The 22,818-nt window shown below is 39.4% G+C and overlaps 1 protein-coding gene across 1 annotated transcript in view; it reads left to right on the forward strand.

Moving 5' to 3' along the window:
* The window catches only part of ARHGAP33 (Rho GTPase activating protein 33), a gene marked incomplete in the record, with an annotated part of 3,206,105 nt that overhangs the window by 2,857,128 nt on the left and 326,159 nt on the right, over positions 1-22,818 (forward strand). The window contains 1 exon segment of the mRNA XM_044080442.1: positions 6,414-6,488. Within this exon segment, the coding sequence (XP_043936377.1) occupies positions 6,414-6,488 (75 nt within the window).

A 22,818-nucleotide genomic window follows, 5' to 3' on the forward strand; every position in this document is an offset into this window, starting at 1 on the left:
AAACACAAGTCTACTGGCCTTCTCTGTTGAGTTTCTGTTTTCGCAGTGGGAGAGCTAAGCTGTTACTCAATGTGCAGCCATCTTGGAAGTCCCCGATCCAGCATAATTTGTGCTGAAACCCATAGTGAAGTAACCACCTCCTGCCCACCCATTAACATTAGTGCTGTAAACACGGCTGTGTATGTTTAGTCTTTTGTGTTCTGAAGAAAAGTTTTACTACATTTCTTTTCAAATGCTGCAAAACGAACTTATATTTTTACACAAAAAAAGTGTTCGTCTCAAAGCCTGTTGGGGCAGTCAGAATCTGTAATAATGATTTTAAGAATTTAAACAGCATTTCAAAATTTGACATCTATTCTCTGCCTAAGGTTGATGAACTAATCGAAAAGTTTAGAAAGACAAGTTCCATCACCACATTAGACCCACAAATGGATACTGGCAGAGATCCCTGTAATGGCTGAAGCCATAGAAAAGATAGTTGTTTTAACACCAAAGGACTTATTCCAGTGTACTCTCCCTCTTTTTGGGTTATATAGTGCCCATGCAGTTTTACAGAGACTTATAGACAGAGTCCTAAAATCCTATGTTAGATATGCTGCTGCTTAACAAGATGGTGTAGTAATGCACCCAAAAGACTGAAACCACCATCTGACTAAGGTAAAAGTTGTAGTGATAAGCCAAATAACTGTCAGTGCCTCTAGGAGCAAGTTAGGCATGACAGAGGGAATCTGTTTAAGGTTTTGTCTTTGGTACAGTGGATTGTTAGGCTGCTGAAAGAAAAAAATGGCCTATGCTTGACAACAGGAAGCAGGTGTGGGCATTATTGGGTGCTATTGAAAACTTGTACCCGATTTTGCATCGGCAGCATGCCCTCTTATGAATTTGACTAAAGGGAAGATGCTTCTTAAGATGAAGTAGACAGCAGAGGCAGGCAGTGTTTTTAATCATTTGAAGAGAATACTATATTCAGAGCCTTTATTACCCTCTCCAAGTCAATAAGTGTTTGTATAGTATTTACTTGCTGCATCACAGATAGCTCAAGGAAACAGTGTTATCACAGACCTGTGCTATGTCATAATATCCCCATTTTTTTACTCAAAAAATAAGTAAAGCATAACCCATGTATTCCACTGAAAGGAATGTTTGGCAGTCAAGTGGGTATTATCTTCATTATCCGTTTACTGAAACAAATACAGCTGAAATGTCCCCCACATATAGACAACCTGTATCCATAAGTTCATAGGTGATTACTAGGCTAATGGCACAAGAGCTTTTGCAAGCCTAGTCAATACTACCCAGGATATGACCATGTTAAATCTTAATTCCCCAGATATGGGATGGTGAAGTATCAGGGTACTGGGTCTTTGGGCATTGGAGCCTTGAGTCATTTTACAGACTGCCTCTGTCCATAAAGGACTTGGGGTAGCATGTTAAGAGCAGTCATTGAATCCCCAAGTAACTTAGCCAGCCTGCAGGAAGGTTTGTCCCAAATAAATAACTGGTGCCAAAAATGCATCATTGTATCCTTTGGGAAGTCATCTAACCTCAAAAGCTACCACATTGACAGTCGCTGGTAAGAGCTGACCCCTTTGTTTGGGATTTGGGAACTTGTGTGAACAGTGATATAATTTTTGACCAGTGTATGTCCATTGTTGTAAAAAATTCCTTAAGGATGTCATTGTTCCCCTTTACTCAGCCCTCACCAGGACAATCATTAAGTATAATGCACCCTTTGGCATACATCTGCCCAGACACATGCAACAACTAGAAAGCCCTTTAGACCTGTCCCATCTATTCAAATTTTTCAGGGTTCCAAAATTCCAAGTGCTCAGCCTTCAAGGTAAAACTTTTGCTAAATGTTCCTTCAAATGTACTCATGGAGGCACTAGACCTGAATGTTGGTTACCTTGATATCCCCATAGCCAGAACCACAGAAGATACCCAAGGTTGGCTACATGGTGCAATCACTTCCAGTTCATCTTTTTTCTCTTTAGCTTGTCCACTGTTCCCAGAGTATTTACAAAGTTTCTGGTTCCAGTGATTGCTTTTTGCAGGGCAAAGGGTGTACAGATTTACCCTTACCTGGATGACTACTTGATCTGGCAGAGTCACAGGAAGGCATTCTTCAGGCTCTGGACTTCCTCTTGACTTTAATTCCTCTTATGCCGTGCTGATAATGTCATAAGGCAGAAACCTGCATGTCCACAGCTAGAGGGGTTTAGCTTTAATGGCCTGAAATTGTCCATAAATAGACTTAAACATGAAAGTAAAAGAAAAAAGTCATGGACATTCAGAATTGCCATTTAGCTGAAATACTTGATATCCTTAAGGGGTAATTTGCATATATCCCATGAGGCCTCTGATGCAAGAGGTTTAAGGTATCGCACAGAAGTCTAGCTTTGCTAGATTTTTCTTTGTGTGTTTTTTAACCAGTCTGTTATCTGTGTGACCTTGTTACTCTTTGTTTTAGTTTTTAGTTGGGATATTTTGTAGACAACCTAATGTTTATGGATATCAGCTGGGTATGACAACCCTGTGTTTCCAAAGGTCAAATATTCCTCTTATGCTGTGTTATTGATGTCATAAGGCAGAAACATTCATGTTCACAGCTAGAGGCGTTTGGCTTTAATGGTCTGAAATTGTCCATAAATAGACTTAAAAATGAAAGTAAAAGAATATCATGGCCATTCAGAATTGCCATTTAGCTGAAACACTTGATATCCTTAAGGGGTGATTTGCATTATATCCCATGAGGCCTCTGATGCAAAAGGTTTAAGGTATCACACACAAGTCTAGCTTTGCTAGATTTTTCTTTTTGTGTTTTTTAACCAGTTGGTTATCTGTGTGACCTTGTTACTCTGTTTTAGTTAGTTGGGATATTTTCTAGACACCCTAATGTTTATGGATATCAGCTGGGTATGACAACCCTGTGTTTCCAAAGGTCAAACATTCCTCTTGTGCTGTACTAATGATGTCATAAGTCAGAAACATGCATGTCCACAGCTAGAGGGGTTTGGCTTTAATGGCCTGAAATTGTCCATAAATAGACTTAAAAAAGTAATGGACCATCAGAATTTCCTTTTAGCTGAAACACTTGATATTCTTAAGGGGTGATTTGCATATATCCCACGAGGCCTCTGATGCAAGAGGTTTATGGTATCATACAGAAGTCTAGCTTTTCTGGATTTTTCTTTGTGTGTTTTTTAACCATTTGGTTATCTGTGTGACCTTGTTACTCTGTTTTAGTTTGTTAGTTGGGATGTTTTGTAGACACCCTAATGTTTATGGATATCAGCTGGGTATGACAACCCTGTGTTTCCAAAGGTCAAACATTCTTCTTATGCTGTAACTGTCAAAGTCCCAAAAACCAAAGAAAAAATGCACAGGACTTAAATACGTCGTCCGGAAAGTTTGCTGTCTAAACAGATACAATAAAATGTAGTTGCTGATGGAAAATGCAGCTTCAGTAAGAAATAAAAAATGCAAGTTTGCAGTCCAAGTAAAATCCAAAGGAAATGCTTTATTCACACACCTTCAAACACGAGCGCTTTCGCCCGGTATTACCAGGCTTTATCAAGTGTATCAAAAACAACTGCACATAGTGCTTTTAAAGTGCTTTACCTTAAAACTATTGGTTAATTAGTTAAAATCATTAATTAACTAAATTGGTCAACTTCTAGTTAGTTTTAAAGACAAATGTGAAATACAATACATAAAATGCGTTGTACATTTAGAAGTGCTCATATTCATTCACAACATTTTTTTAGTTGCAGAGTTGATAGTTATTTTATGCTGTTGCCGTAGTAATCTTTATTTATAAAATAGGTTTAAAACCACATGAATATGATATGTATGTGCTTGTCAAGCCATAAAAATGTTAAAAAAATAAAAAGTCCATTCCATCCCAAAGTGAAAACTATCAATTGATGTTCCTCTAAGGGCTTATACCAACAAAGATGTTATAGGTCCTATAAAATGGGGATGCCTAAAACCTGACATTAACATATTAAATGTTAAATATACTTGTGTTAAGATAATAGATGTCTAGTTTGAAACAACAGAGAAAAGAAAGATGTTTAAAACTGTCCTGTTAAATATCATGGGTATGAACTATGACCTTGACTTGTGGTATGTCAAATTTATAATGCATTTCTCTTGGCTTTAAGAATGCTGGCCAAACTTAAACTATCGTTCAGACCTGGGTTCTTTGTGGCATTCAACCTTAATTGCCACATCAGTTCTCTGGTACTAAGTGTAGTTTCCCAGTCCATTCTTCTTATGCTGTGCTGACGATGTCATAAGAAGGCAGAAACATGCATGTCCACAGCTAGAGGCGTTAGGCTTTAATGGCCTGAAATTGTCCATAAATAGACTTAAAAATGAAAGTAAAAGAAAAATCATGGCCATTCAGAATTGCCATTTAGCTGTAACACTTGATATCCTTATGTGGTGATTTGCATATATCCCATGAGGCCTCTGATGTAAGAGGTTTAAGGTATCACACAGAAGCCTAGCTTTGCTAGATTTTTCTTTTTGTGTTTTTTAACCAGTTGGTTATCTGTGTGACCTTGTTACTCTTTGTAACACTTGATATCCTTAAGGGGTGATTTGCATATATCCCACGAGTCCTCTGATGCAAGAGGTTTAAGGTATCACACAGAAGTCTAGCTTTGCTAGATTTTTCTTTTTGTGTTTTAGAACATTATACTTTGGAAATCTTTCCAAGTATGAAGGAAGACAGAGAATACAACTGTGATGTGGTACAGAAAGAAATAAGGAGGAGCATATTCATATCTGCCTTTCAGGCTGGCCATGTGTCAATGAAAATTACAATGAGGATATTACAGCTGTGTTAGGAACTTGAAATAAATGTAGATGTCTGAGTAGATTCACTGTTGCAGTCCAGGTATCCTCCATCCTTTCCTCTGTCTTTCTTTTGATACCTGTTTTTGTTGCACTTTGAATTAGGGTGGCTTCCTAGTTCCCATTGCATACCTTCCTGCTGGGTCCTCATCCTTCCTTTGTCTGCCTACCGCTTGGAGGAGACATATTGGCTTCTTAAGGAGATTACCTGAAGCAGGTGGAATTGTACTATCCATTCCTCTGAGGCCCTGCTGCCAAAAGTCATCTCTAGCTTTTGTGGGAACAAAAATGATTTGACGACTGCATCAGCAAATGTACCCTTTATACCACCAACATACTAATGCCCTTAGTGGGATGCATCAGCCAATGCCCTGGAAAAGATTAAAACTCTGGAAGTTGGACTGGCCATGGACTACCTGCAGACTATATATCCCAAATCTGAGGACTACAACAGTGAATGTGAATTTACTTGATTATGCAGGAACAAGGACCTATTTATATTATGTTCCTAACACAACTGTACTGTTTCAGTGCAGCTATTATACCTATTGCTGGACTACTACTCTGGCTCTTGGATGGCATGAGTGGCAACATTCTCTACCCTTTGGTAATGGTCTTAAAAGGCATCAAAACTAATGTCCTTCTTTTCTCTTTCACCTTCTCCATAGACAAATCAGTTTTTTATGCTTTTTGTCCAATCCCCTTTGAGTACTGATTAAATTCAATGATGACATTTCTTTGGCCAAGATCCACCATTTAAGAGTTTTTGCCTTTTTCTGCCCCACCAGATGATACTGAGGATGAAAAAGTAGCTGTCAGTGTTTACTAGCATAAGGCACCATATCTAAGTGTCACATTCATAAGCAAAGGGGTCATTGCTGACACCTGTATGGAAAACTTTACCTGTTGAACATCTTACTGGTTCTAAAAATGACACAGGAAAAGTTGATATGTAAAGGTATTTAAAAATTAATAAATGACTGTGGCTATCTTTGACATTTTCTTTTCCTTTCTTTTTTTAATTTTTCAATTTCAGTTTCATTTTTGCCTTTTATAAGTTGTATTGTGCTCTGAATGATTTGCACAGGGAAGTCTATAGTAGTCTTTGCTACTCAAAAAAATAATGGTTTTCATCATGGTGTAAAAGTAAACTGATATTCAGAAATACATCTATAGTACATTTTTGAGGGAGTTATGGAACCATGAAAATGGGTAACATTTTAATTGAGCAATTTAGGTAATGTGCATGATAATTTCTAAAAAGAAAGAAAGCATATATGTAGCTCACGATACATGAAAATAAAAAATGTTAATATGGTTTGTTTTATTTTCTGTTCATGTATGTGTGCCTATATCTTAACTGATGATTTAGTAATGGTGTTTAAAAAAAGAGAAGCAACATTTTGAGATCATTTCTATCTGCAGAAGTTTATACATGCATAAAATACTGTACAGAACTGTAATATTGATTAAGATGTTTAATGCATTTATCTTTTATTTAAACTATGCATCAGGTTTATGATGCAACTGAAATTATTATAATTTTGCAGGGACAAGGACAGAATCTATGACATTACGATCTGCCAAAAGTGAAGAATCGCTTTGCTCACAGACCAATGGAGCAGGTAAGATTATGTAAATGTGCACAATGTCCTATTGGTGAAATAGATAAAACTGGTGAGTTGTGCTTAAAAAGAGTCTCTAGTAAGAAACAGTGCTTCTGGTCAACTTTGAAAACAGACCGGTGGCTTATTAGGACTAACCCAGTAAGCAAGAAGATTTTTTTTTCCTGGAAGCCTAGTTTGTGTTTTCATTTTTCCAACATTCGTTTAAATGTCATGGCACTTACTAAAGTTATAAGTGGTTTTATGGTTGTTAGCCTTTACTTTCTCCTGTTTGTTTTGTTATGTTCCTTCTGGACTTGCTAAGACTTTATTTGATGTACACCTAGGGATTTTTTTAGCAAGCAATATGGATAGCTGCTGGGAGGTGATAAGCTCTTTTTTTATCAAGTTAGTTGATAACAAGGGAAAAAAGGAGTGCATAGCAGCAGTAGTTTGTATCCATGTGAAAGTGTTAAAGTGAACTTTAAAACATTATTACAGGGTATAAAAACTTGAGAGTTGTGGAGTCAGCCAGAATGTTTTATTGAGTCGTTTGCTTTTATTTTTGCTGTGGGCCTCTGGATTAACATCCACATGCTTTGAAGTGCATGTACTAGCTGAATCAAGCATGAAAGTGTTTCTTTTGTTATGTCTTACTTAACCTCTTGTGGACATCCAAAGCTGAACCAAATCAGTCCTTTTTTATCCACCACACAGGTTACAGAGAATGAAAGATTAAACCAAGAAATATGTGTCAGGCAGAAATGTCACAAAGTTCATATGGCATTCATCTAGACAGTGTATTCAGAAGCAGCACCTTAATGTGTGGATAAAACATGTTTGCAGCAGAATCTATAATGAATAGTATATGAATGGTATATTTCTGTGTGATTTAATGCCTGACTAATGAGAACAAGTGAGTTCAGGTGGAAGAGTGGATAATAACCCAGTGGTGTAGTCTATCTACATGAACAGATGCTGAGGTTTCATGCAGCAGTCTCAAGCATTTTTCTTGGCATTGTCCATTATGACCATTTTGGCCTTTATCTTCATAAAGAAGTGTGTGCTGTACCTCCCCTGGAAGGCCTCAGTCGTGTCAAGTGCCATCTTTCGGTCTAGGGTACCTGTTAATATAACATCCATTATGTGAAGTAATGGCTCTAGAGGACTTATCTGTTCCTTTTGTCTTGCAGTTATGTACTCTTATTGTTCTCAGTTCCAAGTCAATGCCATCCACCAGCACTCTTAACACCCTATATTTTTTTCTGTTTGTTGTATTTATTTATGTATTACATTAGCTCACCAGATAGGTGGAAAGATCTATTAATCCTTTCAGTCACAACCTGAGCCTGAAGGCAAAAATGTCAGTCACAGATTATTCTCTAATGTATGAGCGCATACAGAAAGCATCTTGGCAAGATATAATTTGGAGTTTAAGTAATACATTTAGATTATGTGTTTTAAGTATCATACTATGATGTACAGATTGATATTATGCAACACATGAATTATAATATAAGGATGAATGTATTTAGTGTTTACATATGTGATATCTGTAATAGTATTCCAGTCTTTAACATATGAAGTGTTATCTGTTTTGATGCTGTTCTTCAGTGGCATAAATGCAAACTGATGTCGTTCAGAAATGCACAGTTGTATTATTTATTTATTGGCATTTATTTACCGGAAAAGTCCACTGGGCCAAGAGGAGCCCATTTTCAGTGGAGGCCTGGGGAGAAAAGCTCCACAAATACAGTAGTATGAGTGTACATAGTACTAAAACACTTAGTAAAGCATATTGCTTTGTACAAAACATAGTCAATGCATTATAAAACACAAGTAGTACTTCCCCGCTAGAATCCACAAACCAAATAGCAAAGAATCTACTCTTGACTGGATCCTTATAAATAGTCACCCAGATACCTATAAGGTAGGATCTCTCCCAGACGACATTAGTGATCACATGCTAACCTTTATCACTAAACAAAAGAAATATAGCCCAAAAAAGGACAATTTTGTCACCTATCGTTCTAAAAAACATTTCCATGCTGAGAACTTTATTAATGAACTAAATGCATGTAACTGGTCATCTCTGAAACTACTTAATCTAGATGAAGCAATGTCTTACTTCAATTCTACTTTCCTTCATATTCTAAATAACCACGCTCCTTTCCGCTCCTCTAGAATCAGGACAAAAATAGCCCCATGGCTCACAAAACAGACCAAAGAAAAAATGTTTCTTGAAATAAAATATGGGCAAGATGGAGAACCTCTAAAAGCTCTGTTGATCATCTATACTTTAAGCAACTAAGAAATGCTGTCAAAAAGGATATAATCTCAGACAAAAAAAACTACTACTCCCACCTGCAACACTCACACTCCAATAATCCTAAAAAATTCTGGTCTGGCATTAATAAACTTCTCAAACCAGGACATGCCACAACTCCTTCCCCTTGCTCTATTCCAAGTAGTAATCCTCTGCAAATAGCTAATGCCTTTAACAATTACTTCATTGAAACTATTCAAACATTAACTCAAACTCTAGTTCCCATGTCCCCCACTCCTACACAACACACAAATTGTCCCTTTCCCTCCCTTCATCTGCAACATGTTCCCATCTCCTTTATCTGCAAACTCCTTCAAAAACTCAAACCCTGCACTCCCTCTGCTGATTGCCTCCCAGCAGAATACCTTCAAATTGGAGCCAAAGCCATAGCATACCCTGTTTCTATCCTGATAAACAGATCCATCTCTGAAGCCTACACCCCCTCTATTTGGAAATTCTCACATATAATCCCTCTGCACAAAGGTGGAAAATCTACTGAAATCTCCAACTACCGTCCTATTGCTCTACTCTCCCCACTAGCCAAAATTATGGAAAAATGTATTCACCATCAGCTACTCCAGCACCTTCTCCAAAACAACCTGCTTGCTAACTGCCAACATGGATTTAGGCCCTTTCATAGCACTACTTCTGCCCTTTTAACTTTTACTGATTGCATAAATAGGAATCGTAACAATAACTGTCTCTCAGCTGCCCTATTTATTGACCTTTCCAAAGCCTTTGATATGGTCAATCATAACCTACTTATCAATGTGCTAAAGCCCAATCTCTTGACCCACAAGCAATCCTTTGGTTCAAATCTTATCTGGAAAACAGACAACAAGCAGTACTCTGGGATAATAATCTATCCACATACCTCCCAGTAAGCACTGGAGTTCCTCAAGGTTCTATCCTAGGCCCTCTTCTTTTCTCCATCTTTATTAATGATCTCCATACTGTTTTTCCACAATCCACCTGTATACAATACGCTGATGACTCTACTCTTATCTGTACTGCCAAGTCTTCTTCCTCTCTCCACACCCTTACACAAAATGTATTTAACACAGTTGAAAACTGGTTCACACAACGCTGCCTTCTTCTTAACCCTAAGAAAACTAAGCTACTACTCTTTACTCCCACTATAAAATCTCCTCAGTTCCACTTCACTATTACCTCTGACAATGGAACCTGCATTTTCCCCGATTCTACTGCCCAACTACTTGGACTAACTATTGACCATAACCTCACCTTCGATGCCCATGTTAATAATATTATAAAACTGTTAATAAAAAATTAGGCTCCCTGTATAGAATAAAACCCTTCCTTACACCTCTAGCTAAGAAATCCATAGCCCAGACTCACCTTACTTCCACGCTTTTCTATGCTTCTGCCATTTACACCAATCTATCTAAGCATAATCTCACCAAACTTGAAACTAGCTACAATAACATAACCAGATTTGCCACTGGCTCTCCATACAGAACTCATCACTGCCTTAACCTTAAACAACTTAGATGGTTAGAACTACAAAAGCAACTACAATACAATCAACTTGTGATTGCACAAAAAATCCTGCACCATCCTTCTAATACTCCCATCCTTACTAATCTGATCTCCCCTTATAAAAATCTTTCAACACTACGCTCAGCTAATAAACTTCTTATTGCCTGCAACCCTTCTAATAACAAAGCAGGCGATTCCCTCTTCTCCAATGTTGTGGGTAGAATCTGGAACAAACTTCCAAATACACTCACCTCACTCTCATCCTCTGTAATCTTTAAAAACACCTTAGAGACCACCTTAAAATACATTGGCTTTGCCCCTGCTCCACTCCTGATTGAAACTACTTTTCATCTCTCCCTCCCTGGTTCTTACTTTCCTGCTTCCTTAATCAATTACCCTCCCATATCTTATGAACAACACTATAACACGTTTCCTAATGTTAAATTGTTTTAGTTCTGATTGACTTCACATGAACCCTACTAAAGCATTAAGACTTGTTTAATTTTTTTACTTCTACTCTAATGAAACGTTACATTATTCACAATTTATTTTTTTCATGTCTTATTTTGTAATGTAAAACTAATCTTTTTTATAATATTTTGAATGTATTAATTTACTTATGTTGGAGCTTTTCTCCTCGGGCCTCTACTGAAAAGGGATATGTATCCAGCTAGACTAGCCCGCTCAACAAATGTAAATAAATAAAATAAATAAATGTAAATAAATAGTAAATTGTTAAAAACAAGATGCATTGTACAAAACACAATGAATGCATTATTAAACACAATTAATAAAGAGGAACACAATCTATTGCAATTCAAGGCGCACTGTAGATCAAATATGTACTTATGCCTTTAAGAAGCTTTCCAGGGGCTTGCACATGTGTATAAATACTGAGCACATGCAAGCTGGACTGCCATTCTGTAGTGAGCTGTTAAGATATAAGCATGCATATCTGTGTAGCCTGTCAGTTAATCAGTTTGTTTATATTTTGTACTGCTGCTATCCATCCTGATGTGTTTCTGGGTAATAAAGCATATAAACAAACTACCCTTGCCTGTTCATCTTCAATTGTAAACCAAGGCGAGCAACATACACTTTAAGAATAACATAGATAATAATTTAAGCTGTCCAATTACAATTCAGTTCAAAGCACACTTTAAGTATATCCTCAAGGAAGTGTGTACAGAAGAGATGTTTGAAGGCGATAATAAGAATAGATAGGAAGACTTGTGAAGTTAGGTTTATAGCTGCTGGAGGTATTGAACAGTTACAAGTCCATTTGGAGAGGAGATATGTGTGGTGGATGGTTTTAAAGGTAGAAAAACATTGATGTGTTTGAATGCATGAAGGTAGACTATCCGATGTTTTTGCAACAACCCAAGAATGTAATAGCTGACCAGCTGGCAATTTAGGTTTATTAATTTGTAGATGGTGTAGGTTTTCAGATCTTAGGAACCAGTTGGGGTTATACTGGATGAATAAGGATTTTAGGGCATGTCAGTCTTGTGATTTATTAATTAATTTGTGTGTGGTAGTTAGTTGAAGATAGGTAAGTAGTTGGGGAACTGGAGTCACTGTAGTTTGCCTAGAGCAATGCAGTGGTGGGTACAGTGGTGACAGTTTGTTGCGAATTTAGTTATTTTGTTACAGCATGTTTCTAGTTTAGTTTTCAGGGAGGACTGGAGGTTAGTTAGCAGCGGAACTCTGTAAACTAGGGAAGGAAGTAGGTAAGATGAGGCAAGTACTTGTTTTCTGGGGAGGGAGAGGAACAGATTGTTTGTAGAATAGTCCAAATTTTCTGTGGGTCTTACAAATGTTATGAACATGGAGATCGAATTTGAGGTTTTTGTTGATCATTACCCCTAGCAGTTTTGTGTGGGTCACTAATTCGATTTTAGTGGAGTTGAGAGAATATGTTAAAATGGGATTTGCCAAGGAGTGTGTTTTTCTTGAGTAAAAATCATGAGTTTAGTTTATTAGGGTTTAAGGAAAGGTGATTATTGTGAAGCCATGTCTCTACAGTGGTAAATGGAGTTTGGGTGATCTGCTGTAATAGAATTGGATTGTCATCAGTACAGACTATAGTGGAGTCATCTGCATACTGAACTAGGGTCCTCTGCTCGATAAGTTGATGGAGGTTATTGATAAGATCAGGGAGTTATGGAACCAGCAACAGAAGTAACATTTTAGAGATCCTTTCTGTCTGTTTACAGAGGTTCAAACAGGCATGAAGTAGAGATCAATGCAGACTGTCAATACGTATGCTGTATTTTAGAATTTTGTAGAATTAAGCTCTTAACCAGGGTTTTATATCTGGTGTCAGCCATCTACAACAAATAGCTACAACATTTATATTATCTTCTTGTAAGTGCAGCACTGCATGACTGTTATCTGTGTGTGTCTCCCTGCTACAGTAATTAAATATTTTAGTGCGCCTAACTCTCCAGAAGGGTGCGCAGTACTCCATGCATGACCTCTACAGCACCATACTTCTTCCAACAAAGGCCCATTTGTGATTTTCTGATTTTATGTGGTAGTATATTCTGTCATCTTGTTTTCTTTCCCTGCTCCTCCTTTGCAGTTATTTTTAGACAAACATATAGTGTCTTTATACACAAGTTGTTTTTTTCTGTACTTAGGTTCATAGGTATTTGCTAGGCTGTTGATCTCATAGGCCAGCTAGGCGGCTGCCTAGGGCACCGATCTAGCAGGGGCGCTTTTCCAGTATTTATTTGGTGTAGGTAGACCAGGACAGGGGCACCGGTTAGTGTGGTGGGGGGCTCCGTGCAGCCCTTTTGCCTAGGGCACCAGTTGAACTAAGGCCGCTCCTAGTTGATCTGTTAGGATTTTTAGAAACCACTTTATATTCCAATGGTAATTTCTAGCCCTTACAGTTTGCATATGTATAATCCAGAGATGGGCTCAGCAAGGTTATATTGGGACACTTGCATGTTTCCCCTCTCCACAAGGGACATGGCTACTAATCTGGGGGTGAATTTGTGGTTATGCATATTTGTATAGATTAAGACAAGTACTTTGCTTTACAGTGAGTGGAAGACAGTTACATAGAAGTGGTATTCTCTGTAATACATAACTATCCCTACAACATGCTCTTTTTATTTTGCAAAACACACTGGGATTTCTTATGCAGGTGTTTTTACAGTACCATTGGACTTAAGAATGTGTAATTTATTTGACAGAGCAGGGTCTGTTGAAGCTCTGTTCACGAGACAGACGTCACCTCTCAGTAGCCTGTATGATACTGAGTAAAGGGACAAAGTTTGCTTAGTTTTAATGGTTTAAGCCCTTGATTTTTTTTAAGAAGTAAACATTGTGATCATTTCATTTATGACACTTGTTTGGGCACACACATATCAAAAGGGGCATTATACTCGATGATTGGCCCAATGAGTGCCAAGTACAGAGGAATGTTTAAATCCCTGGACCAAGATGCTATATCTTTAGATATAAGCTGTGCATCGAAAAAGGACTTCCATGCATTAGTGGATACATGGTGATTAAAGATTAGTTCATTGTTACAATTTCCCAAATCCCCAACTATGGGATGAATTTTCAGGGGTGTGTTGTCAGCATGATAGTTCAGGAATCATGCCTGCCAAAGGATATGATTATCCATGTCTTGGCATTTAATTGCAATCCATTGTTTTGGCACTAGCTATTTGATTGGGACAGACCTTCTTGGAGGATCTTGTTATCCTCCGGGGAGTTTATGCTGGCACCAGGTTTGCAGCCATCAGCATACTTGGTCAGCCACAGATCATTTAACATTAGCTATGACCTCTGAGAAGTAAATGCCAAAGTGAAGTGGCCCAAGAACTTGAATCATGGGGGATGGTCTTTCAGATAAACACTAAATGCATCCATGTTCCGTTATAGGTAGCAACGTAGAGCCAACAATCCACGGTGATTTTTGTGACTGCTGCTTTACTTTAGGTTTTATAGAAAAATCTTCTTCAGAGAAGGTCACTGTAAGACTAAATAACACCTGGGTTATATTCCACTTGTGTTTTTATCCCAGCCAGAGTTTTGTCAGCAGTCCTGTATTCCCTCTGAAGGCTTTAACAGGTATCTTGCCTGCATTCTTTAGATCCTTTATAGGTGCACCAAGACGTCATATATATCTAATTTTTAGGAATCTTCTTTAGTCCTTTTCACTGCTTCATGTACTTCACATTGAATTTGGAGTCATTTCAGCTGCTTAGTGACTCGCGATCATTCATTTTGTACACACACACACACACACACACACACACACACACACACACACACACACACACCACCCCCTCAATCCTTTATAAACTTACTTCTGACTCTAGCCTCACATGTTACCCATCCTCCAGTCTATATTTCATAAGTCAAAGCTAGTCATCTCCAATTGTGTACATCAGAAATCAAAACTATGCAATTATCTTTATTTTCCATGGTTATATAATGTCAGAGGCCTTTGGCTGATCAGGTTTCAGATGATTACAAACTGGGAGAAGTCATAAAGTTCCCCCAGAAGCTAACATCTTGCAAGAGGTTCTAGGTGGGAGGGTGGCCTAATGGTTAAGGTGTTTGCCTTACAAACACAAGGTGCAAGGTTTGAGTCTCACAAGGGATAACTGGCTAGGCTTACAATGGCTCGCAAGAGCAGTTAGCTTAGTACTAACCTATGAACCTATGAACACACAGAAATGACTGGTGCCAAAGCCATGGCTTAAAACTCCATACAAAGAAATGCATTTAGTACCTTTTGGGATGTCGACCATCCCAGGAAACTGTAATCAGTAAAATGCCCCTAAGGGTGCCCACTAATCAGGGATCTGGAAACGCATGTAGACAGTAACCTGGCCTTCAACCAACATGTATCCAAGGTAGCAAGATCTTTCTATGTTGCTCAGCCTGTAAGTAAATACATGACATGTAGGTCCGGGGAAGTCATTGTACCACTATACTCTATGCTATATTGTACAGGGATCAGTCCTTGGACCGCTTCTTTTTGATATTTACTTCTCTGAAGTCAAGACCAATGTCAGTTGTCTCTGGCTGACTAAATTTGCAGATGATTGCAAATTAGGAGCTGTCATTGAATCCCACACTTGACACAAATGTTTTCCAGGAGGGGCTGACACAAACAACTGGTGTCAGAGCCATTGACCTAAAACTAAATGCCAAGAAGTACATAACAGTATCCTTCAGGAAGTCATCCACCCTTGGTAACTATCATATTGACAACACACCCCTTGGAGTTGACCAGTAGTAAGGGACACACACAGATAGTAATCTAGCCTTTGACCATCACGTGTCTACAGTAGTGAGGAAATCCTTCTATGTTGCACAACTTATAAACAAAGGTATGGCATCCAAGTCCAAGGAAGTTATTGTTCCACTGTATTAGTCATTCATTAGACCTATCATTGAGTACAGTGCCGCCTTTGGTATGTTCCTAACCAGGCATATCCAACAACTGGAACATCCACAGAGGTTCCTCACTTAAAGAATCCTATGCAGACCGCCTCAAGGGTCTATCCCTGTATTCTGTCTCCTACAGGCTTTTGAGGGGAGATTTATGCCTGACATACAGGGCATTGTTAGACCCCACTCTGATGGACCTCCTGCATATCCACAAAACAAACAGCCCAGAATTACTCTTTCTAAAGACTTAAACCTTGCCTGTGATATAAATAAGGACCTGCTGGAGAGACAGATATATATCCCAGACATTACCCCATATGTGAAACAGAGGTCCTCCCTAACTGAATTCAAGTGCAACCTGGACATTTGGATCAGGAACATGAAAATCATCTCTGGTTTGGTACCTGTGTCCCTAATGGACACAGGCAACTTGTAAATGGTTCATCATCTAGGCCCTAGCTTGTAAATGTTTCGTCTCCCAAGCCCCTGCTTACACTTATCAAGGGTAGCACAGCTTGTCAGAGATTTGGGATGCATGGCTAGGCTTAAAAATGGCCCTTGTGGTTGTTAGTCTAGTAAACACATGTGAACCTGTAAATGTATGAACTCAGACCTCATCAGACCCATCATTGAATATAATGCCCCCTTTGGTATGTACCTAACCAATAAACATAAACAAATGGGGCATGCACTGCCTTAGCAATTCAGAACCCATATAATGCAGTGTGAAAAAAGCCAGAACCGAATAATTAAATCAGTATACTGTAATAAAATAAATCGACATACAGTTCCATTTGAAGTGCTTTCATCTGTCAAGCGGCACTTCATCAGAAATGGTACAATCTTGACATTACTTCCTTATATACCTTCTTAAAAAGGAGTTTAAAAGATTAAACAATACGCATCTTAACAGCTTATACCAAAATACTAAATAAAAATTAAATACTATGTTAAACACATCATCACCTTCTCTAACTTGCTAAAATTTGTCATCTTACTTTTCTTCTTCTTGCTAAGAAGTAATTTTAAAACAGACCATGCCCTTTTCTTACAGCCACCACACATTCCCATCCCCAAAATTGCATCTCCATAACAAGTAGTCATCTTCTTTTTGCCCTGCTTAATGCAGGCAGCTTAAAATATAAAGTAGAACAGCTATGCTCATTCCTACTGAAATAGTCCCTTGACTTGGTTACAGTTAGAGTTTGGGATAAAGAAAGATCTGATTATGTCAATTTTCATTCATTCCTCAACATATGGGTTTGAATCCAACTCGGCTGCTGTTTTACAGCTCATGGATACTACAAACTCTTGAGCTCCTTGCTTACCCACAGTGCAGCAGTCCCCCTCATTGCCCAGATGTTGTTTGCTACCATTGTGTACAAATGTGATTGCTGCAGCTCTAGGGTGTTAGTTTGAAAAGATAAGTTACTTTTACAAACATATACTTCCTTCAGAACTTCTTTTTCACTAAGTTTATCTTTATCTTCCCTTTACCTAGTTTTCGTAAATCTTGTCCAATTGTCTTACTGTTTGGTAGTCCATGATTACAGTTGCTGGTAAGCGTTCTCTTACCGCTTCTTGGTAATACTTTTAATACCATTGTTGGTATCCCTTTCCTCTTTTACATTAAAAAGTGTGTGTGCATATATATATATATATATATATATATATATATATATATATATATATATGTATATATATATATGTATACACACACACACGCACACACACATGTATGTGTATATATGTATATATATATATATATATATATATATATGTGTGTGTGTGTGTGTGTGTGTATGTATGTATGTGTGTGTGTCTGTATACATATATGTAGTGGTTATAAAAAGTGTACACACCCCTGTTAAATTGCCAGGTTTTTGTGATATAAAAAAGAGACCAGAATGAGTCATTTCAAAACTTTTCCCACCTTTAATGTGACCTATAACCTGTACAATTCAGTTGAAAAACAAACAAGTCTGTTAGGGGGGAAAATATAAAAAATAAAAAATGTACAATAAGCTGGTTGCATTAAGTATGCACACCCTTAAACTAATACTTCGTTGAAGGGCCTTTAGATTTAATTACAGCATTCAGTCTTCTTGGGTACACACATGCCATCAATTAAAGAGAAGACTGATTAACCCCAAATAAAGTTCAGTTGTCCTAGTAGGATTTTCCTGACATTTACTCAGTTGCCTGCTACAGCAAAAGTCATGGCGCACAGAGAGCTTACAAAGCATCAAAGGGATCTCATTGTTGAAAGATATCAGTCAGAAGAAGGGTACAAAAAAATTTCCACAGTATTGGATATGCTATAGAACACACTGAAGACAGTCATCAAAATGTAGAGAAAATATGGGACAGCAGTGACGTTGCAAGGAACAGGACGTCCCTCCAAAATTGATGAAAAGGCAAGACAAAAACTGGTCAGAGAGGCTGCCAAGAGGCCTACAGCAACACTGAAGGAGCTGCAGGAATTTCTGGCAAGTACTGGTTGTGTACTGTATGTGACAACAATCTCCAATATTCTCCATATGTCTGGCCTAGGGTTGCAAGATGGAAGCCTTTTCTTACACAGAAAAACGTCCAGGCCTGGTTAAAATTTGCAAAACAATACATCAAGTCTCCCAAAAGCATGTGGGAAAATGTTTTATGGCCTGATGAGTCCAAGGTTGAACTTTTTGGCCACAATTCCAGAAGGTATGTTTGGCGCAAGAACAACACTTTGCATCACCAAAAGAACACCATCCTAATGGTGAAGTTTTGTGATTGTTTTTCTTCAGCTGGAATTGGGGCTTTAGTCAAGGTAGAGGTAATTCTGAACAGTTCCAAAACCCAGTCACTTTTGGCCCAAAACCTTCAGGCATCTGCTAGAAAGCTAAAGATGAAGAGGAATTTCACCTTTTAACACGACAATGACCCCAAGCATACATCCAAATCAACAAAAGGATGGCTTCACCAGAAGAAAGTTAAAGTTTTGGAATGGCCCAACCAGAGCCCAGACCTAAATCTGATAGAAAATCTGTGGGGTGATCTGAGGAGGGCTGTGCACAAGGGGTTCATAGGTTCATAGGCTGGTACTAGGCTATCAGCCCTAGGGCCTATACAAGCCTAGCCATAACAATTCCCTGGCTATTTCTTCCCACATTATTTACTTTCCTGGACCCCTGTCTAGCAGGGAAACTGACGTGATCCCTGGGGTGAATTTCCTTTCTCCCATCCAATCGTCAAGGTTCCTCTTGAAGAGGTCCAAAGAGGCACTCTGCTTGACATGTATGGGCAATCTATTCCAGATTCTGGGGAGTCTCTGGGTCAGGAACCTATCCCTCCAGCATGTTTTGTTTATTGTGATGACAAGGTTTAGATCCCTGGAGCGTGTAGCTCTGAGGGATTGTGATTTCTTTGTGTAGCATGTCCAACAGCTCTGGGTTTGACATGGCCTTGTATGTTAAGCAGAGATCGCCTCTGAGTAGACGATATGAGACAGAGTATTGCTGGAGTTGTTTAAGGCGGTCAGCGTAGGGCATCTGCTTTAGGCCTGTGATTCTTTTAGTGAGGTATTTCTGAGGCCTTTCCAGTTGTTGCAGATGTCTTGAGAGGTACATACCAAATGGGGCATTGTATTCTATAATGGGTCTAATGAGGGATGAGTACAGTGGGACAATGACCTCCTTTTTTCTGGATGAAAAGCCCTTCATGATGAGGTGTGCCACATAGAAGGATTTCCTGACTGTTGTGGCGATGTGGTTATCGAAGGTGAGACCACTGTCCACCTGTGTCCCTAAGTCTCTTATCACACTTTCTGTGTTTAGTGTACTGCCACCTATATGGTAATTCATGGATACATGTTTTTTCCCAAAGGGGATAATACATTTCTTGGCATTGAGCTTGAGCCCATGGCTCTGGCACCAAGCATCTGTTTATGTAAGGCCCTTTTGTAGAGTATCCACATAATTTGGGGATTCAATAATGGCTCCCAGTTTGCAGTCATCTGCAAACTTTGTTAGCCGTGGTCCCTTAGTGTTGACCTGTACTTCAGAGAAGTAGATGCAAACAAGAGCGGCCCCAGGACTGAACCCTGAGGTACTCCACTTGTCAGTTGTCTGGAGCTGGATTTGGAGTCTGCTACTTTTACAGTGTGGGTTCTATCGGTAAGCCATTTAGCAACCCATTGGGTGACATAGGGATTAATGCCCAACTTAGTAAGTTTATCTATGATTCCAGAGTGGGGGATGGTGTCAAAGGCCTTGGCAAGGTCTAGATAGGCTGTGTGGACCACCTTACCCTTGTCCATGGCTCTGGAGACTGATTCAAAGAAGTCAAGTCAGGTTCAGGAGACAAGATTGGCCCTTCACAAACCCAATCTGGGTGGGGTCCAGTGTTTGAAGGTTGCCAATGTCTTTGTTTATAAGTTCCATGATAATACGCTCCATATGGCCTTGCAGATAAGGCTTGTCAGACTGATGGGACGGTAGTTTCCGGGATCCAAGGTGGATCCCCCCTTGTGGATTGGGATAACTGTAGCTCTGCGCCACTCAGTGGGCACGAAACCTGAGGTGAGGCTATGATTAAACATGACACTTAGGTGAGGTGCCAGTTCATATTGTAGTTCATGTAGTACACAGCCCGAGATGTCATCTGGTCCCATGGATGCTGTATTCTTGGCTTTAGAGAGTGCGTTTTGTACCTGTGTGGCCATTATTACTGGAATTTGGCAGTCTTCCGGTATTGAGATGGGCCATTTAGGGGTGAGATGGGGGTGAAGTTGGCACTGAATCGATCTGCCAGGATATTGGCAATATCCTTCGGATCAGTATATTTAATGCCATTCTGTTTTAGCTCAAAGCAGATCTGAGCATTGCCATTTAGATTCTTGACATAGTTATAGAATGCTTTGTGGTTGTCTTTGGAATCTTTGGCAATTTTATTTTCGTAACTAGCTTTGGAGGATTTTATGAGGCATCTCAGTTTCTTACTAAGGCTAGTAAGGGAGTTTTTTGCATCCTGGGATTTTCCTCTTTAATGCAAAAGTTTCTTTCTTTTGTTGTAAAGTTTGTTTATGGCAGGGGACCACCAGATTGGTTTCCTTTTTTTGGATGAGAGCATTTTGGTTCTATTTGGGATGGCACAATTCATGCATGAGTGGATGTGCTCGTACAGTGCCTTAGTGTAGGATTCAGCAGTTGAACTTTCAGTTCCCGTCTGCATGGGTGTCATGATGTTTGTCACTTCTGACTTGAGTAGCATGAAGTTAGCTTTGGAGAAGTTTTTTATGGTGGTTTCTTTACTGGGGGGTGGGGGTGGGATGTGGATGTTAAGGGTGATTAGCTTATGGTCACACCTGACTAACAAGGGGGTGACCATAGGTATGGAGCACTGATTTCCCATGTTGGTAATGACCAGGTCTAGGATATTGGAGCCCCTGGTGGGACTATGGATTAGTTGATCCAGGGCGTTGGAATTTATGAATTCCAAGAACCGTTGCGCAAAGGTGTTGGGACATGAATAGTTTTCCCAGTTAATGGCAGGGTAGTTAAAATCACCCAGTATAAGGGTGTTTGGTTCTATCTTAATATTTTCCAGTATGTTTAGAAAGGTGTAGTGAGAATCTTGGGGTATGGTGGGGGATCTGTAGCAAGCTACAATTTGGATTGCAGTCTTACCTAGTGTTAGTTGCACTTGGAGAATTTCAGACACATTGTGTTGGCCAACTAGCCTGGTGGTGTGAATATCCTTGGTGAATATTGACACTCCTCCACCTTTAGTGTTTTGGTCCTGGTTTGGTGGCGAAAAGTGTGGTAAGAATTGTAGCCTGGTATTGCAGGGGTGCTCTCTGGAGCCTTGAACCAGGTCTCAGTTACTGCACAGATATCGATGTTCTCCATTTTTAGGAGTGCCTCGAGAGAGTGCATTTTGAGGTTTAGACTTCTAGCATTGAGTAGCATTACCTTCAGATTTTGCATGCTTGTACCTGTTACGGTGGTGGTTTTGTCCTTTGAAGTTTGCCTAAAAAGGCACTATAGGGGTGGCAAGAGCCTTAGCCAGTAACCTGAATCCCAGGGGCGACAGGTGCAGACCATCTCTGGCAAAGCATCGTGGTTTGTCAATCATGTCATCCCAGGCAGACAGATACTGGATCCCCTTTGAATGACACCATAAGCTTAGCCAATTGTTGAAGTCAATCATTTTATCCTTATATTGTGGTATCATTCTGGGAAGGCAGGATGCTACTCAGGGCTAGGGTCATACCTGCCTGGGCCACATGATCCGAGAGCTCTTCCATGTCTCTTTTCATGTAGTCCAGGGAGGTACGTCTCAAGTCATTCAGTCCAACATGGACAATGACAGAGTCATATTTGTACTTGTTGTGGAGTGACTTGAGTGCATGCGTTATGTGGCAGATCCTGGCACCCAACAGGCAGCTGACTGTAATTTTCTCCTTATTCAACCTGGTGAGAGGGACATCAGTGTGCTGGACTATAGAGTCACCTATGACTAAAGTGTTAGGTACATTGTCTTGCCTTAGGGGCTGTTGCTGGGTGGCACACTGGTGTTGTGAACTATGTGACACATTGGTTGTGATTGGTGTTTGTTTGCGTTTCAGCTTCAGAGGTCTTTGTTGCTTGGGCAGGTTACAGTTAAGGGCCTCTGCATATGTGGATTTAGTGTTGCTATATGTGGGTGTTGGTGGTGCGGGTTTAGAAGGGCTATGTGTTGCTTGAGGTGTAGTGTGGGTGTTAACCTTCTCCTCTTGACTGTTTAGCACAATCTTGGGTGGAGAGAGCTTTGCTTCCATTTTGGCTATGTAAGTGCATCTCTCACAGGTTGTAGTGTTGGGGGGTAGGAGGAGAGGGTTGTCTATGTACATGAGGCAATTGCTGCATTGCCCCAGTATGCCTAGATTCACCAGGTGGACAGGAGAAATCACCGGAAGCTGACCCTTGGACGTGCCTGGTTTGGGGCTTTTTTTTTTTTCTTTGTAAAGTATAGGAGCTGTTTCCTTAGCAAGGTACTTTGCAATTATAGGCTGTTTAGTGCCTACTATTAATTTCTCCTTGTTAACAAGGAGAGTTCAGTGTTTGTATGAGTTTAAGGCTT

This window comes from Protopterus annectens, chromosome 8.part0 (genome assembly GCF_019279795.1).
Source record: "Protopterus annectens isolate FY-2018-M chromosome 8.part0, PAN1.0, whole genome shotgun sequence".
NCBI classification, from domain to species: Eukaryota; Metazoa; Chordata; order Ceratodontiformes; family Protopteridae; genus Protopterus; species Protopterus annectens.